Source organism: Phoca vitulina, unplaced genomic scaffold (genome assembly GCF_004348235.1).
Source record: "Phoca vitulina isolate PV1807 unplaced genomic scaffold, GSC_HSeal_1.0 scaffold21, whole genome shotgun sequence".
Classification (NCBI taxonomy): Eukaryota; Metazoa; Chordata; class Mammalia; order Carnivora; family Phocidae; genus Phoca; species Phoca vitulina.
The window spans coordinates 22,195,099-22,211,791 of record NW_022589724.1 but is presented as its reverse complement, the minus strand read 5'-3'; the positions used below and the strand labels follow the sequence as shown (position 1 = coordinate 22,211,791).

Below are 16,693 nucleotides of genomic sequence, written 5' to 3'. Positions count from 1 at the left end.
CACACACACACACCTGGCCAGCAGAGGCAGCGGAAACACGCACACGCACGCACACGCACACACCTGGCCAGCAGAGGGAGCGGAAACATGCACACGCACGCACACACACACGCACACACCTGGCCAGCAGAGGCGGCGGAACACGCACGCGCATGCGCACACGCACACGCACACACCTGGCCAGCAGAGGCGGCCGAACACGCACGCACATGCGCACACGCACACACCTGGCCAGCAGAGGCAGCGGAACACGCATGCGCATGCGCACACGCACACGCACGCACCTGGCCAGCAGAGGCAGCGGAAGCTCCCGAGGCCCTCGAGGCAGGACGCGTTGTTCGCGCAGGGCGCCGACGCGCACTCCAGCACCTCCTGCTCGCAGCGCGCGCCCTCGTAGCCCGTGTCCGCGCAGTCGCACCGGAACCTGGAGCGGGGCGCGGGGCGCCGGCTGAGCACGCCCGAGCCTCCACCTGCCCCCCCCGCCCCGGGCTGTGTGTAGCCCCCTCCCTCCGCGTCGGGACACCGGCCGCCCGCTCACCCAGCTCACCCGTTGACCAGGTCGTGGCACTGGCCCCCGTGCGCGCACGGCTGGCTCTCGCACTCGTCCAGGTCCAGCTGGCACCTGGTGCCCCCGTAGCCCGGCGCGCACACGCAGCGGTAGGAGCCCACGCCGTCCAGGCACGAGCCCCCGTGCAGACAGGGCGCCGAGGCACACTCGTCCACCTCCGCCTCGCACGTCACCCCTGGACAGGGCCGGAGACACAGACAGACAGATGGACACCCAGAGGGAGGACGAAAGAGGCTCAGGCAGGCCGACCCGAAACCAGCTTCAGACGGCTGCAAGGAGCGGAAACCCGAGGATGCCGAGAGAATCCGTCGGTCCATTCGTCCAGAGCAGGTATTTCTTGAGCCGGCAACGGCAGTGGGGTAGAGACCAGACAGCCGTCCCTCCCTCCCTGAGCTCACAGCAGTGTAGCTGGGGAGACCGGGATTAGGTCAATATCACATAGATGCGGACTGATTTTTAATTGTGATAAGCCCAGCAATGGGAGCGAAGTGGATCCCCTAAAAGCCAGACCCAAGGTTCTGGCCTGGGGAATTGCAGTCAGGGAAGACTTCTTGGAAGAAGAGCCTTTTGAAAGATGAGTAAGCATTCACTAGATTGGGATGGGGCTGTGCCAGCATTTGGCTTCCAGGCTGGGGAACTGGTCCAGAGCAGCTTGTGGCAGGGACATGGTGCCCTCAGAAAGGGGAGCGTGGAGGGTCAAGAGCAAAGGAGAGAGCAGAGGAGGTGAGGCAGGGCTGGGGGCTGTGGTGGCCTCAGGGGCCCCAATCTGGGCTTATCCTAAAAGTTGGAAGCAGCTGAGTTACACGATTCTGTCTACACTGTGGAAGGCTCACTCTGCCAGCTTTGAAGAGAGTGTAGAGAGGGATTCCGTTGGGGAGGGACAGGCCCCAGCGAGAAACCAGCTCCTCCTGGTTTCCCCTGCACCTTCTTGCTTCTAAAACCCCAAGTCCGGGGAAGCCCCTCAGCCCTGGGTGCAACTGAGACAGTTGGGCGGCCCGCGGGGGAAGAGATGTGTGCAGATGAAGGGAGATGGAGAATCTCAGGGTTTGGGGATGTACTGCCTGAGTTCATCCGGGGACCCACATGTTACGGCGGACTCCAGAGGCCCTGCCCCTGCCCCCTATGTGGGGTTGGTCCTGGGGGGCCAGGGACCCAGCTGGCTCCAGCTGGAACCTGCCCCCTTCCCAGCTCAGTGAGCACAAAACACAGCCCCTCCTTCCTGTGACCCCTCACTCCTCCCGCCCCAGTCCCACTCCCACCCTCTGTGCCAGGGGGAGCCAGGCCCTGGCCGCCTGGAATCCCAACCTCCCCCGCCTGGCTCCGAACGGAAGGAGGAGAAGAGCAATGAGTCATGGCTGACTCTGCCCCCGCTCACATCCGCAACTCACCCAGAAAGTGTGACCCAGGGCGCCCGGGCACATCTGGCGCACTCACCTGCTGGCACTCACCCACCTCCGTTCCCACGGATGCACTCAGGGAGCGCAGACACCCGCAGATAGAGACACACACAGGCCCTTCACCTGGCCTCCCTCACACACACACAACTAACACTCCAGACACCGAGACTCTCAAATGGTGAGAAGGATACGGGGGACCGTCTCCAGAGTCCGTTCCAAAGTGCCAAGATCCATCTCTTCACTATAAGCTCCCTCCCCTGGGGCCCAGCCCCCCTCCCCACCCCCCCAGTGTGCAACCCTTGCTCTGAGGTGACTTCAAACTGCCTTCTGCCCTCAGAGCAGAGTTGTCTGAATTCAGGGTTGAACTAGAACCAGGAGTGTCTATACTGCCGTGCTCCCCACTGCCCTGGATGTAGCCTCTCCCAGACCTGTGCCCAGCTGCCCCCTCCTTCCTGGCTTCTGGACAGTCGCTCCGGGATGCTCCTGATTACAGCGTGGATGGGACTGGGACAGGGCCATACTCTGGAGGAGAGAACCAGCATGTACGCATGCCAGTCTGTGTTCTGAGCCCTTGAATACTTGTGTATACATTATCCACCCGCTTGAGACAGCAGGGATCCCTGGGGTACATTCACGTTACAGTTTGAACAAGACCACCCATGTCTCTGCTGGAGCTTTAGGGGCTACCCAGAGGGGAAGAGGGTCTGCCTTACAACCTGAACCATACCAGGGGTGTCCATTCTCTAGAACCATCAGATGAGCCAGACGGCATCTACACTACAGCCTGACACAGGTCTGGAGTGAGTAGATGCTAGAAAGACTGTCTAGACGTGTCCTCATTAAAGCCAAACCAGGCGTACTTGCACTCTGGTCCCACCAGAGATGCCTGGGGGTGTCTGCACCCCCAGCGCCAAACTGAACTCCAGAAGGGACTGAAATAACCTCTGTCCAGTGTCTGTTAAATGTCAGGCACCAGGCGCACTCACACGCTCATACTGTCACCCAGAGCTGCCAGGTTAGCTCGAGAAGCATCCATTCTGTGGCAAGACCCAGAGCAGAATGCCCTGGAGCCTGGGTGTCTCTATACTAAAGTCAAAGCTGAATGTGTGATCTTACACCCTGAGCCACTGATGGGATGGACATTACGGGCCTCCTGCCAGCATGTGAGGCCGTTACCTGCATAACCAAGGGGACAGCGGCACTCATAGCGATCAGCCAGGTTGTGGCAGGTGGCCCCGTGGCGGCAGGGCCGGGATGCACACTCATCGATGTCCAGCTCGCAGCGTGGGCCCTGGAACCCGGGCACGCAGTAGCAGCGAAAGCCGTTGGGGTCTGGACCCTGGGGCACGCACAGAGCGCCGTGGTGGCACGGCTGGGCGGCACAGCCCTGGGGCTCCGTGGGCCCACAGGTGTAGCTACCATTCTCCATAGCCTGGCACTCGGTCCCCGGAGCGCACGGGGCTGAGGCACAGACACTTGGGGTCTCCGAAGGCACCGTTCCTGTAAAGAGAGAAAATGGGCTGGGCAGGGTGGACCAGGACGTTTCCCTCCCCACCCTCGGGCCCACCCCAGACCCCAGAGCCAGAAAGCAGCATGGGCCTGTCTGTATTCGGAGGATGGAAGGAGGGCCAGGGGCTCTGCAAGCCACGTCCTCACAACCCATGCACAACTACAGCCGGAGCTGAGACTGGTTCAGGAGAGTCTCCATGAAGAGGAATGGGACCCGGATGTTTGCGCCCCCCCCCGCCCCCCATGCCCCAGTAGGATTAGAGGACAGGCTCTCTCTGACCCTGGGAGCTTTGCACTCTGCTGGCTCATCCCCTCCCAGCAGAGCCCCTTTGGGGCAGGCACTGTCATGCCCATTTTATAAGAGAGCAAATTGAGGCTCAAGCAAGAAAGTGAAGACTTTTTTTTAAGATTTATTTATTTATTGGGGTGTCTGGGTGGCTCAGTCATTGGGCATCTGCCTTCGGTTCAGGTCATGATCCCAGGGTCCTGGGATGGAGCCTCACGTCGGGCTCCCTGCTCCACGGGAAGCCTGCTTTTCCCTCTCCCACTCCCCCTGTTCCCTTTCTCGCTGTATCTCTCTCTGTCAAATAAATAAATAAAATCTTAAAAAAAAAAAAAAGATGTATTTATTTCACAGAGAGAGAGAGAGAGCACAAGCAGGGAGTGAGAGACGGAGAAGCAGACTCCCTGCTGAGCAGGGAGCCCGATGCGGGGCTCCATCCCAGGACCCTGGGATCATGACCAGAGCGGAAGGCAGATGCTTAACCGACTGAGCCACCCGGGCGTCCCGAGAGTGAAGACTCTTGCCTGAGGTCTCATGGCAAGTTAACACTGGGACAGCCTTCAAGCCTATCACATGTTTCAGCCCTCCCCCACCCGCCCAGAGAGGGGGGTCTTCTCTGGGTGTCCCCTTCTGCAGCTCCGTTTCCCCCCCCGGGGGGGGGGGGGGGCTCCTTCCACGGTCCCCTCCACCTCTCCTGCTAGGGGTCTGGCAACTCCATCCCTGGGTGAAACCGGAGATGGAGGACTTCAAAGGCAGGGACTGGGAGCTGGGCCCCCCTCCCTGTCCTTCCTCCCAGCCGCCTCGGGCCTAGAAACCTCTCTGGGAATCCCTGGCCCTCACGGTATCCCCCGGCCTCAGCAATTGCCTGACCAGCTGGCCTGGCCAAGGTCACAGGGTGCAGGGCAGGTGTTGAGACCTGCTGACTGACAACTGGCTCAGGCCACTGCTGCCACCACCACGCTAGAGGGTCACCTGCCAGTCTGGAAGCCAAGCCTCGGGGAGGGCCAGCCCCCTCCCCTCCTGAGAGCCCGGAGCGCTGGTTAAGAACTTAGGCTTTGAAGTACAACTGCCCTGGGCTCAGATCCCTGCTCAGTTACTGGCTCTGAGACCTTGAGCAGGTCATTTCTCCTACTGAGCCTCTGTCTCACACGGGAGAGGGGATGGTAACAGGGCATGCCTCGTGTGGGAGGATTCAAAGCCTCAGGTACTGCCGTTGGCCACTCGCAGGACCTCAGTAAGGGCTGGGGGAGGGGAACCACCCATGAGCAGGAGGCACCCCCAACCTGGGGCTCTGCGAGGCGCCCCTCCCCTGCCCATGTTGTCATCCAGACACTACCCAGGCCCAGAACAGCTTCAGGCCCTGCACCTCCCTTCCCCCACCTTGGTGAAGACCCCCAGATAAGGCTCAGCGTCATCCACATTCCACCAGGCAGGGCCGTCCACTGGCCGACCCCCCGCCCTTCCCAGCCGGGGCCCAGCAGGACGGGGGACAGGGATATGGAGACACAGACCTCGGCCCCAGGGAGAGAACCTGACTGCCACCACCGAGTGCCCAGAGCACCTGGTACAGCTCGGGCATGCGCTCACTACTCCCCGACCGGGGGCCCTGGCGCCCAGCCGGGGCTAGGCACATTGCAAGGGGGAAGAAGGTCTGAAACACTGTAAGGCCAAGATGACCCGTAGGGCTCTAGTGTCCACAGCCCCTCTCTGACCACAGTTCCCTCCCCAGCTCAGGGCCTCCATCCCAGCCCCCTCTCCCAAGCCTGGTCATGTAGGAGAGGGCCGAGGCATCTGGGCCTCTCGGAGGGGCTTCTGGGCAGCTCATCTTTCTTTTTCCCACCCCGGCCACTGTGGCTGATCTGTTTAGAGCCACATCCTTTAGGGATAGATGGCCAGATGAGGGTGGGAAGATAGTCTGATGGAGGTGGGAAGGTAGTCTGATGGGGGTGGGAAGATAGTCTGATGGGGGTGAGAGTGGATCGAGCTCTCTTAGGAAGGGACAGAGGTTTGGGCATCAGAAAGGCCTGGCTTCTGGAGTTCGAACAGTGCCACCTCATGGGGTGCTGTGAGGAGCCACTCAGGGGACAGGAGTGAAGGCCTGGCACCCAGTGAGCTTTCATGAAGGGCTGTGGCCATTTTAATCAGGGTCCCTCAAGCCAGCACAGCCCAGGACCGCAAGACAGTAACCACAGCCTCCACTCTGAGGAGCCCTGGCTGCCGGGTCCTGCACCAGGCGGCCCTTCATTTAATGCCAACAAGGCACTGCTCATCTGTGTGGCCTAAGGGACCCCCACCCGAATCTGGGGCTTTGCCCCAGTTCAGAGCCTTCCATTTCAGAGCGGGTGGGACCAGGCTGGGGAGACAGGGCATGGGGGAAATGGGCCAGGCGCTGCATCGCCATGGGAGCAGGCAGCCCGTGGCCCTATATGCCGGCAGCCCACGGAGTCCGGCAGCAGGGGAGGAAGGGGCTCCTGCAGTCAGAGCCAGGCGGAGAGGGAGGGCGCTGCCTATCCCAAGAGGCACACAGTAGCACCAAAAGCCTGGATGGGAGAGACAACCCTCTTTCTTGTGTACTCCCAATTCTCTTCATGTTTACCTTAGGAGATGGGTAGTGCTATTATTCCTGTTCTACAGCTGAGGGAAGGGAGGCTCAGACATGAGGGGACCTCACTGTCCCACAGCCTGCGAGGGGCTGGAATCCAGACCCAGGTCTCGCTACTCCAGAGCCTTCACCCCTGGGGTTCTTGAACCCCTGGCTTGTATTAAGAATACAGATTCTGGGGCATCTGGGTGGCACAATCAGTTGAGCGTCCGACTCTTGGTTTCAGCTCAGGTCATGATCTCAGGGTCGTAAGATCGAGCCCCGCGTGTCATCGGGCTCCACGCTCAGGGGGAGTCTGCTTAAGATTCCTCCTCCCCTCTAAAATAAATAAATAAATCTTAAAAAGGAAAAGAAAGAAAAGCAAGGAAGGAAGAATACAGATTTCTGGCCCCCCACTCCAGACCTAGAGATTCAGAGCTGTCGGGCCTGGGCCCGGAGAATCTGCACTGCAGCATACTCCCTGGGGAATCCTTTGCACCTGGAGGCCCGGGAACCGCTGGCCTCAGTCCTCTGTCCGGCAGGAGTGAGACCAGAAGGCCAGGCTAGCCCTGGGCTGAGAGGCAGGGAGGTGAGGGCAGTAGGGCAGCGGGAGGGGGGGTGGGGGCCCTGGGCCAGGCTGGGGGCGTGGCCTGTTGCCAGGGTGACGAGGGGCCTGTGCTTATCTTTACAAATCCCTCCTGACCTCTCAGGACGACCTGGCAGGGGAGGGATTAACTGACACACGCCCCTCCCCTTCGACCTGCTGCCCCTTCCGGGGAAAGGCCCAGATCCCACTGCCGGGAGGGAAATTCTCTCCCCAGAGAGGACGATCTTGCTATGATAACAGCAACTATTTACTGAGTGCGCACTATGGGCACCAGGCCGCGCCACACATCTTGCCTCTATGATTACATGATTACAATTGATTCAAGCCAGGAAAGGTGGGTGCTGTTTTCTAACTCAGAGAGGTTATAAACTTGCCCCAAATCATCCCTCAAAAAACTAAGAAGCAGGTTATCTCCTCCAGACTTCTGGAAGGTGCACATCTCCCAAAGCATGTGAAATTCCCACTCTGCAAACTCGACATTGCCACCCATGCATTGTCATTTTAGTGCATTCCAGCCCAGCCTTCCCCGGGCACTGGAAACAGTCTCTGAAGGTTGGCACAAGGGTGGAGGTTCCAGGGTGGGCCTGGGCAGAGCGGTCGGTCTGCCCTCTTTAACCAGAACCGGGCTGTTGGCAGTCCCACTGTGCTTTGGGTCCCACTCAGTGCCTAGTAACTCCTACTTTATGTGCACTTATAACAGGCCTCGTGATAACTGCTAACAACTGAGGGGAAGTGTTTACTGAGGGTGAGTTTTGAGAAGCTTCTTGTCTTGACCTGCAAGAAAAAGAATATTTCTAAGAAGTGGCCCGAGATCTTGTAAGATGTGGGAGCTTCTGCCATAGGGGCAAACACTGTTCATCTAATCTCACTAGGCCTCAAGGACAGGAGTGACTACCCACTGCCTCAGAGCCACCAGGAAAGGGCTAAGTTACTCTAACAAGATGGGACAGTTTGGAATACTCTTCCACAAAAATGTTTACGCCCCCCTCCAGGATAAAAGAGGGGTCAATATCGATAATTTTGGTAACAGTAGTGGTGACAATGACTGCCAGGATTCACCGCCCACCCTGTGCCTGGCACTGGCCTATCCCAGTGTTTCCAGACCTCAGTCTCAGAGCCCAAGGCCATGGAGACACTTCCCTGCGGGGGGTAAGACAGACCTGGTGAGGCCTTGCCACCCAAACAGGCCGCTTTTATGAGTGGTCTCCGGTCTAAAATGTCCTCGGAAACTGGGGCTTGCAGGCCAAACCTGAGTTGGAGAACCCCTGTGTTTTCCCAGCAAATTCTCGGGACGCCCTCAGAGTTAGCTCGTTGGCTCCCCGAAGGGGCAAAGGCGCAGAGAAGGGACGTGGCTTTCATAGGCTGGTCTACACACTAGCTCCGCAACCCTGGGCAAGTTCCTGACCCTCTCTGGGCCTCGTTTCCTCCTCTGTAAACTGGGGCTGTTAGAGCTGGCCCCGCAGAGCGGTGGGGAGATTCTCAGTCCATCATGTGGGGCGCCCGGCTGGCTCAGTGGTAGAGCCTGTGACCCTCATACTCAAGGGTGTGCATTCAAGCCCCATGTACTTTAAAATCTTTAAGGGGCGCCTGGCTGGCTGCATCGTGGAGCATGTGACTCTTGATCTCAGGGTTGTAAGTTCAAGCCCCATGTCGGGTGTAGAGATTACTTAAAAATGATAAATAAATATTAAAAATCTTTAATAAAAACAACAACAACAACAGCAAAAACCAAAGTCCATCACGTGAGTCCATTAGCATAGTATCTTCCAGGGGGTGGCTGGTGGTGCTATTTATTCATTGACCAACAAACGTTTACTTGGAGCAAACGCTGTCTAGCCAACCAATCCTGGATGCCGGTCCACATGTGTGTGGCACCCCACTCTGTCCCTGCCTCCTTGCCGCCGTCCCACAGCCCTCCCCCCCTCCCCAGGGCTGGTGGGAGGAGGGGCCAGACGCAGGGACGGGAATGGGGCTGCTGCCCTTTGTCAGCCAGGCTCCCGGGCTGTGAGAGCCCAGCATGCCCCATTGTACTCCGAGATGCTTGGTCCTCTCCACAGAAACCAGCCAGGCTTTTGTGGCAGAGTGGGCCCAGGATGGAGGGGCTCAGCTCAGGGCCTGGCAGGCCTGAGTGGCAGAGCCAGGGGCCCAGGGCTTCCAGAAACCCAATCCCCTTGGGGATGGAAATTACTTTTCAAGTGACACCACCGTCCCCAACCCCTCTCCTCCTGGCAGCCAGGCCTCGGGTGCTGGCATCCAGAAGTGCTCACGCCCACGGTGCCCTCACCCCAGCTTTTGAGGATCCCCAGGGAGGGGGCTCCCTGCACAGAAATCATAGTGCGACAGGCTGCCCCTGGGCACCCCAGCAGGTGGGATGGAGATGAGCGTGTCACTCAGCAGCCACTTTTTCTGTGGCGTCCATCTCCTTTGTGTTCACTCTGCCCCACGGTTCACGTGAGCGTGTGTTTGAGTGTGAATGCACACGTCGCTACCCGCACACACCAGTGTGTGTGCGTGTGAGTGCACGTGCCTGTGGACCCCTGTTCATGTGGCGGTGGGGTGTGCCCTTGTGTGTGCCACACCAGCGTGCGGGTGTGTGTGTTTGCAGGTGTGAGTGTGCACATGGTAGGGCAGGGGGCAGATAGCAGATCCACACACCAGGATTTCAAGCCCCTCATGCGCAGAGAGCAGGCCCTCGGCTCCTCTCCTGAGCCCCAGATTTGCGTCAGGAGCCCAGCTCCTAAGCCCCCATCCCTGCCTGAGCCTCAGTGTCCTCCACTATAAAATGGGGTCCTCATCCTCCCGGGGGGCCCTTCAGGGAGGAGGAGATGAAAGCATTGTGAGCCAGGCCCCATGAATGGGGAGGAGGGCCCCAGGTAGGGGTCTGGGGAGGCCTGACCTCCCACCCTGGGAGTCTGAGGGCTGGGTCTCCCCCCAGCCGGCAGTGAAGTGCAGGCCACCCGCCCTGGTTGGCTCCCTCCTCCAGCAGGAGAGGCGGGGTCAGGGGACTTCCCAGGCCTGGCCCCGTAGCTATAGTGACCAAGACAAAGCGTCCCCCAGACCCCCCAGGAAGAAGTCCAGGCTGCCTGCGCACACGTGAATCTTCTCGGACAAAAGCAAAACCGTTTGGCGAATGGGGTCTGGCTTAGGAAGCCCTTTCAGCTGGGTCTGGGAGTGCCGGGGAGGGGACAGCGGTGGACACACGTGCTCCCAAGTGCCTGGCCACCCCCCAGGGGCCCCAGAGCACCCCTAGCCCCCAGTGCAGGCAAGGGAACACACACGTGGAGGGGATGCAAGTAGACGCCCTGCTCCCCGGCCTCCTTCCCCCTCCCCACAGCGATCCACTGGGCTGGGGTCTGCTGCCCCCACCCCGGGTCCCCCTGTCGAGAGCTAAGACACAGTTCAACCCACTTGACAACTTATGTCCCACAACTTGTGCTAGGACGCAGCCCACCACACCCAGAAAGCCCCAGATAACGACTCACGGCTCACCCGGCTCACAACTTTAAGGCACCCACAGCCCAGCGCACACGGGCAACAGACTCTGGGACGAGGCTCACACTACCTGCAGCTCCCCACGCTCAGGCCTCAGCCTGGGACTTCCCAGCCCCAACACCCCTCCCAGGCCACACCGCCCATCCCACGACCCCTTCACAAAGGCCCCCATGCCACACAGCAACCCCCACGGCCCAGGACACACTCCCCTGCACGCAAGGTGGCCCGCAGAGCACACCCGTCTGCACCCACTTCTTGGCCTGTGCCCAGCCCCGCAGTCGGGCCTGGCACCCACACAGACAGCCCCAGGGCCTGGGGTATCTGCTTTGGGAGAGAGACCCTGCCCCAGTCCACCCCCCCACCCCCACCCCAAGGCTTATGCCCCAACTCACCACCCAGGAGGGTGAGGGCAGGAGCCAAGAGCAGCAACCGCAGCGGGAGAGGGGCCAGGGGCCTGGAGACCGGGGTCCCAGGCCTGGCCAGCGCCATGGCAGCGCGCTCAGCTCCCGGCTGTGGGAACAGGCAGCCTGGCTGGCTCGGCACCCCCCTCTCCCTCCAACCAGCACTAATGCCGTGGACAGAGGCCCGGCCCCTCCCTCCCTCCCCTCCCGTCTCCTCCCCCACCGCAGGCCCTCCCAGGCTGCTCCTCCGGGAGTGGATTCTAGAGGAGGGGTCTGACCCACCCCATCTCCCCGAGCCCCAGGGCTCCAGACAGGCCTCAGGGGCCCCTGCAGGTCTGACCTGGTCTTCGTGCACCCCCCCCCACCCCCACCTTTCAGGTCTTGCTGCCTCAGCCTCCTGGCTGGGGAGGATTTCTCTTCTTTTCCCCAGATGATGCCAACTACTCCCAAGTCCTAGGTTATCCCACCCTGCTGGACACGCCCCCATCTCTTCTCAGCCTGGGCCCCCCTCCCCAGCCCAGGCCTGAGCAGCCAGCAGCCTCCCAGACCTCCTCTCTGTGCAGAAGCCCCAGTGCTTCCCACCCAGCTTGTTTCCTCCCGGTGCTCCCCACCTGAACAAGGTACCCCCACCCTGCAGCCAAAGCCCCCTTCCCCTCCCCACACTCAGCCCACCAGCTCCTGGTGGTTCTTCCTTCTCACTGTCTCTTAATCCCATCCCTCCCCTAGACCTAACAAATGACCCCTCCCAGTGTGGCCCTCAGGTGGCCCCTGGCTCCTTCCACCCTCACCACTCCCTCACCAGCCAAACTGCACCTTTTCCATTTCTCCCCTTTGGCCTAAATCTTTGCCTCTGCCATTTGCAACTCTGGAAACCTCACTGCAATCCAAGGCAGCCCATTCTACTGAGTGTCAGTTCCGACTAAGCAAACTTTCCCGCTCCCCTGCTGGGAGGTCCTTCTTGTTGTCTAACCTTACAGTCTCTTGCTGCACTTGATGTTTGCTTGCTGCAGGCAAGGGAATGTTGTTTGCTTGGGGGGGGCGGTTCTTTGGGGGACCTGGACGCAGGAATCCAAGCCATCTCAAAGCCACTACAACATCAAAAAGCAGCCCATTTTTTCCTCCCCTGCCCTCAGCTCCAGGGGAGGAAGAAACCCTTGCTGCAAGGACTTTCTGAAGCTAGCCACTGGCCTCTGCCAATGCACCCCATTTGGTTTAATTCAGTGATCACGGACTCAGGCCACCGAGAACCTGCGCTGAGCTCTGGGATGCGCCCTCACACCCGGAGGGCACAGTCTGGAGAGACGGACCTGAGCCGTGAATGAGGGAGCTCAGGCTGTGCTAGCAGGTCCATGGAAAAGCAGGGAGAAGGGCAGTGGGCATCACACGGCGCATGGGTGCCCCATAGCCACCCTGTGCTCCAACCCTGGCAAAGGGAGCCAAAGACCTGGGTGGACCCCTCCTCCACATCCCACGCCATCCCCACCTGGAGTCTTGTTTCCTCTGGGGTGGGAGGTGCTCCTTGGTCTCTGCGACCCTCCTCACTCCCAAACCACCTTTAATTCCCTGCCTCTCACATACCAGGATCTCCCCACCACCACCAAGCCCCTCTCCACTCTGTGAGAAAAGCACAGACCCCACAGCTATATAGATCTCAGTTTGAGCACAGCTCTACCACTGATCGGCCGAGTCATCTCAGCACGTGACTTCCTTCCCTGGGCCTCAGTTTCCTCATCTGTAAAATGGAAATAACAGTTCCCACCTTGTAAAGCGTTAATGAGCTGAATCGGCAGTGCAACTTCTGTCTGTTCTGTGTCTCAGAGGTTCCCGAGAGGTCCAAGCAGCCCGGGGAGCGGCGCACAGGAGGACGACAAGGCTCCCACGGCCCCGCGGGTCTCCGGACACAGACATCCGCGCTTTTGCCCTGAGCCCTGAGGTCAGGACTCCAGTCCAAACTCCCACCCGCGCCCGCGCCCCTGTCCTGCAGCCGCTGTGCGCCACCTTGTGGCCAGACCCGGGAGTGTCCTGCGAGGTCTGGAGGGCGCTGGATGGGCGGAGGTGGACGGGGAGGGAGGGATGCAGAAACTCAACAGCGCGGGCGCGGGAGCCCCTGAGAGCGAGAAGGGGCAGGCGGGGGAGACGCGGCTTGGCAGGAGGCCGAGGTCAGACGGGGCAAGCCGTCCACACGCACTCCCCGTTAGGGTCTGGAGAAGAGACAGTGAGTGGGCCAGCCCCGCTGCGGAGATCCTCCCCACTTGGGGGGCAGGTGTGAGGAAGGGGAAAGGGGACCTTCTTTTACCCCCCTCAACAACACAGCGTTGTCCCCATTTTACAGATGAGGAAACGGAGGCTCGGGGAGGTGAGATTGGCTGCTGGGGTCCCACAGCTGGTCTGTGCGGGGGCAGGATTCGAACTCGGGGCTGCCTGACACCGGCCCTTTCCACTCCTTGAATCTTTAACTCCAGGTTGAGTAGGTATGCTCAGTAATCCACTCTGCTCACGAATTATTTGCTGACATCCTGGTCGAGGGCACCCAGCGCCTCTGGAGCCGAGGGAGATGCGACAGGAAAGCTTAGTGCTGGGCCGCCCCAGCTTTGGCATCAGCCCCACTTTGTATGAATCCTGATTCTGCTCTCTGCCCTTACGCAGGGTTTTGTCGGTCTGTTTTACTTCTCTGGACCCTCATTTCCCCAAGTGTAGGTTGGGATAACAGTACCTGCACCACAGTACTCTGAGGAGTGGGCGGCGGCCACCAGGTGTTGGTTGGGGGGAGGGGATGGCCCCCCGGGGCTGCACCCCGCTGAGGAGATCTCCAGGAGGGATGCCTCTGGACCCTTCCAAGTGACGCCTGCCCTGGATCTCCCCACCCGGAGCCTGCATCTCCCTTCTCAAGGCCCCCCCCCCCCCCCCCCCACTGATCCCAAGGACATCCTTCCCTCTGGCTTCCAGGAAGTGGCCTGTGGAGGCACGGCAGGAGAGATGAGGGAGGGAGTAGGGGAGAGCCCGGGGGTATTTCCTCCCCCTGTAGCTCCCTGCGCCCGGGGCTGGGGCCCTGCTGACTACAGCTCCAACCTGAGGCCCCTCTGTTGCTTCAGCTCTCACCAGTTCAGGTAACCCTGTTCCGTTTGTGGCCAAGTGGGGCCACCTGCAGCCCTGACCTCCCGATCTCTCAGAGGCCTTCCCCACTGTCACCTACTCCCTCCTTCTTGGAATGTTTCCCCTGGCTTCCCTCCTACCTTCCCGGCTGTCCCTTGCTCTCTTTCTCCCCAAATGTTGGGGTGTATGGGGATCTGCTCCCATCCCCCTGCCCTTCTCACACCTCCTTCCCTGGGTGAGCCTGTTGATGCCTGTGAGCTCTCTGCCCGTGGTTCTTAATCATTTCAGTTCCCCCTTGACAGATACCTCAAATCACCCTTTATTCCCCTGAAATGAAATGGCATACGTATGCATATAATTCCCCGAGGAGAACCATCCCAGCGCCCTAACTGAAATATCAGAATGAGCCATTATAGGCTAATGGTGAAGTGCACAAACAGTGGTTCAAATCCTGACTTCTATACTTTCCAGCTGTGTGACCTTGGGTAAGTCCCTTAACCTCTCTGTGCCTCAGTTAGCTCTCCAGTAAAAAAAGGGGGGGGGGATTTGTTTCCTCTATGTAGCACTTTGCTGGGTAGAGTTGTTATGAGGATTAAGTGAGTAATTATTCATGAAGTATTTAAAACAGTGCCTGGCACATGCTAAGAGCTAAGCGAGTTCTGATTAAACTAATAAGGAAAGTAATTTAAGAGGAGGTGTGTTTCAAGTTGTAAATACTTTTATCGACTACACTAAAAGACATGCTAAAATAGCAAGACGCTTGTACCTATACATAGAGCCCCCTGAATGTGACAGCCCCGAATGCGGACTGGTGAGGAGACTGTCAAGTTGGCAATTCAGATACCACAAGTAGTGTTGACATTAAGTATGTAATTTTCTGAAATGGTGACAACTCTGGGTAAGGTTCTGTACAAGATAAAGAGCAGTCTTCTTTCAATTTACACGGAAGCCATATTTCTGGCAATTTCAGGGTATGTTGAAATTCAGAGCATTCATACAAAAATGCACAAGACTTGGGCTCTTGCTCAGACACAAACAGGTGTTTTTTCCTCTACTTCGATGTCTGGTAGAACATTCCAAAGTCAAAGGGCATATGGGACATTCTTTGTGGTATGGACTGTTCTGCACATCACAGCGTGTCCAGAACCCTGGACCCCACCACTAAATGCCAGCCGTGGCCCCCAGTCTTCATGAAAATAGACAGCACCCCCTAAAATTCCCCCCCAAAAAGCATCCAGGAGGCCCCTGGGTTCTATACCAACTGCCAGACTTTTCCAAATCCCAAATTGTGTCTCCTGCTTGTTGACTTCCAGTTACCCTCAGGCCAAGTTCAAATTCCTGAGCCTGATGCCCAAAGTCCTCATAATTCAGCTTCCTGCTTACCTTCCCACAGGCCCACCCTCCCCCCACACTCAGCTGCTACGCCTCCCCCTATTCCCAGCTAAACACACACACACACACACACAGAATTGTTTTTTTGCTGTTAAGTCTTCGCTCCCGTGTCTGCTCCCTGGAAAGCCCACCACTCCTCCCTCCACCTGGTCGAATGCCGTGCTGATAACCTTGCCAATCCTTTAAGACCTTCTGGCGTCCCCTCCTCAGAGCAGCCTCAGTCCCCCCAGGCTTGTTGGGGCCTCTCCTGTGCTCCCCCCAGACCTGTGGGCTTCCCCAATTGACCTCAGCACTGAACATACCCTGTTCCAGTTGCGAGTCTCCATCTTAGGAGGTCTGCACCATCCTAAGGCAGAGCACATAGCAGGTGAGAGCCATTCAGCCTTTGGCCTTCAGAAGCTCACATCTAGTGCAAAGGCTGACACATGGACAATGCTGGGAGACACTTGCTCAGAGCCTGGTGGGAAGCCCAAGGACAGAGAGGCCAGCCGCCAGAGGGCAACTTCCCAGAGGAGGTGGAACCTTGGGGTGTGGATAGATTTCCAGGTAGAGAGGAGGCAAAAGGCTTACCCGGCTGAAGACTCAGTGTGGGCAAAGGTCAGTTGTGCGTCTGTCCCGTCAGGGATTGCAGGCAAGTGAGTATGGCCTGCGGTCAGGATGTGGAGGGGCCGTGGTCAGAGGTGAGGCTGGCGCACCAGCAGAGAAGAGCTCATGCCAAAGCTGCCAAGGAGGTGGGGCTTTGTCCCGGGGGCACTGGGGAGCCGTGGGAGGGATTGAAGCACTGCCGCGGGGGAATGATACATTCGGTCTGCATGTGGCAGAGGGCCCTCTGGGGGGAGTGTGGAAGATGCACTGTAGGAGGGCAGGAGTAGAAATAATCCGGGGCAAGGTCACAAAGCCTAATTAGGACAGGGATGAGGGTAGAGAGAAGGGTGGGCATTTGTGTGGCTGAAACAACAGAGCTTGAGGTCTGCTGGGGCTGAGAAAGAGGGAGAAGGCTAGTGTGCTTCTCTGGGGAAGCATCCCAGCTTGGTGGACGACCCCCCCGCCCCAACCAGGGGTGAGGGTGGAGCCAGGAGCAGTCAGGTGCCCCTCCTCCCCAGCCCACAGGACAGGCTGCAGGCCCCTCTGGGGTCACTAGAGGGAGCTCCAGGATAGGCCAGGCTCCCCTCCCGGCAGCGGCCAGCCTCCACCCCCCCCCCAGGGGCTAGGACCCCCCCCCCCCACGGCTCAGATGTGGGCTTTGGGGGTCCTGCCAGGGCCTGGCCCAAGTGCAGTTGCTCACAGACTTGGGCCACCTCGTCCTCCAGCCACTGGGTTTGCCGGGGGCAGGAGGCATTTCTTGAGCTGAGAGCAGGTGGGGGCAGAGG

At 59.2% G+C, this 16,693-nt stretch overlaps 1 protein-coding gene across 1 annotated transcript in view; it reads right to left on the bottom strand.

The window, feature by feature from the left end:
* CRB2 (crumbs cell polarity complex component 2) overlaps positions 1-10,977 on the bottom strand; it is a 22,970-nt gene extending 11,993 nt beyond the window's left edge. Inside the window, exons 1-4 of the mRNA XM_032418877.1 lie at positions 10,830-10,977; positions 3,142-3,465; positions 548-743; positions 285-424 (exon numbers count right to left, since the gene is read on the bottom strand). Of these exons, the coding sequence (XP_032274768.1) occupies positions 285-424; positions 548-743; positions 3,142-3,465; positions 10,830-10,926 (757 nt within the window). The 5' untranslated portion in view covers positions 10,927-10,977. The remainder of the gene's footprint in view (positions 1-284; positions 425-547; positions 744-3,141; positions 3,466-10,829) is intronic.
* Between the last annotated feature and the right edge of the window lie 5,716 nt (positions 10,978-16,693).